We start from the raw sequence: 1216 nt of genomic DNA, 5'->3' as shown, positions 1-1216 counted from the left end.
GCGGTGCTGCACGCCGCGGTGCACCAGGCAGCTCGTACGGCAGCGCTGTCGACGTAGCTGCAGGATCGCCTGCCTGGAAAGTGACCGTTCGAGCACTTGTTTTGGCTGGCCTGCCACCTGTTTGTGATGCTTCGCCCGTCTTGAATATGGAAGGCCCGCCCGAGGCCTCTTCTGCTGCCCGCTCTCTGTGTCGCCGTAGTCTTGATTGTGGTGAGGTTTCTTGTGTGCCGATTTCAATCTCCTCATCGTCCTCAACGTCTATCCAGTCGTCTGGTCTTATCAAACGGCGAGGTTTCTCGCTAGCGCCCTCTCTATATTCATTGCCTCCTTCTAATCTAATAATCTCTTAAATGTAACGCGGTATTCTCTTAATCCAAGCCTGAATCCGCCATTGCTCCATGTCTCGCCAGGCTCGCCGCTATACTCGGGTTCCAACCGCTTTAGAAGAAGGCGCACCCTTCTTAGTAGTTGTTCGCTTCATATAAGGCCAGGCAGGCTTAATTATATTAAGATCCGGTGAGTTTGGACACCAAAGAAGCCGCTCGACCTTAGCTAATTTAAATACGGTTCCTTGGTGGTGGTAAGCGTGCGCAGGAGCGCAATCTTCCTGGACAACTGTTCCTGGCCTCTCTCGGGCGCATTCTAATATAAAAGGCAATAGCTTAGGCTTAAGTATATACTTTATATAGCGAAACTAGTCTACGCTAGTACCTTCTACTTTTATAAGTTTGCTATTGTCCTCTATAAACCTTTATTAAGGTTTCCTGCCTTTATAGTTACGCGTTGCACTAAGACGGCCTATGTAATTATTAAGCTCCTATTCTTGCTTCGCAATAGGCTTAATAGCTGCGTTTATCTCTTCTAATTTATTTTTAGCTTTATAATGCTCCTGCGCAGTCTTAGCATTCTAAATATAGCAAGGCCCCTTTTTATTATATAAGAAGGACGAGCTTAATTACCACCCCCCTATTCTCTCCGCATCACCCCCCTTTTCTCTTCCTGCCACCCCCCCTACATCTAGCCTAGCGCCGGCCCGTATTAATGTTGTTCCACCAATCATATTCACTCGCTTATTAGATACGTAAAACGGCAAGGCTATACAAATCGGAAAGGATGTATACACGAATCGCATAGGATGTATATATATACAACAACAACAGTCTATTCACTCCATCTACTCTAGCTAGTCTAGAAGCGGAAAGCGCCTAGATGGCCG

General features: G+C 47.0%; 1 protein-coding gene across 1 annotated transcript; it reads right to left on the bottom strand.

Moving 5' to 3' along the window:
• Positions 1 to 912: 912 nt before the first annotated feature.
• On the bottom strand, positions 913 to 1188 carry BDZ99DRAFT_207967 (uncharacterized protein). Its single transcript, XM_033713312.1, has one exon. It carries the CDS (start codon positions 1130 to 1132, stop codon positions 956 to 958), a length of 177 nt encoding a protein of 58 aa, XP_033569274.1. The 5' UTR covers positions 1133 to 1188; the 3' UTR covers positions 913 to 955.
• Between the last annotated feature and the right edge of the window lie 28 nt (positions 1189 to 1216).

This window comes from Mytilinidion resinicola (genome assembly GCF_010093595.1).
Source record: "Mytilinidion resinicola strain CBS 304.34 unplaced genomic scaffold BDZ99scaffold_33, whole genome shotgun sequence".
Taxonomy (NCBI): Eukaryota; Fungi; Ascomycota; class Dothideomycetes; order Mytilinidiales; family Mytilinidiaceae; genus Mytilinidion; species Mytilinidion resinicola.
The sequence above is the reverse complement of the archived record's forward strand: the minus strand, read 5'-3'. Positions and strand labels throughout refer to the sequence as shown.

What these genes read in the sequence shown, in the direction of transcription:
- BDZ99DRAFT_207967 (XM_033713312.1), bottom strand. Translation starts at nt 1,132, where the DNA reads ATGCGATTCGTGTATACATCCTTTCCGATTTGTATAGCCTTGCCGTTT.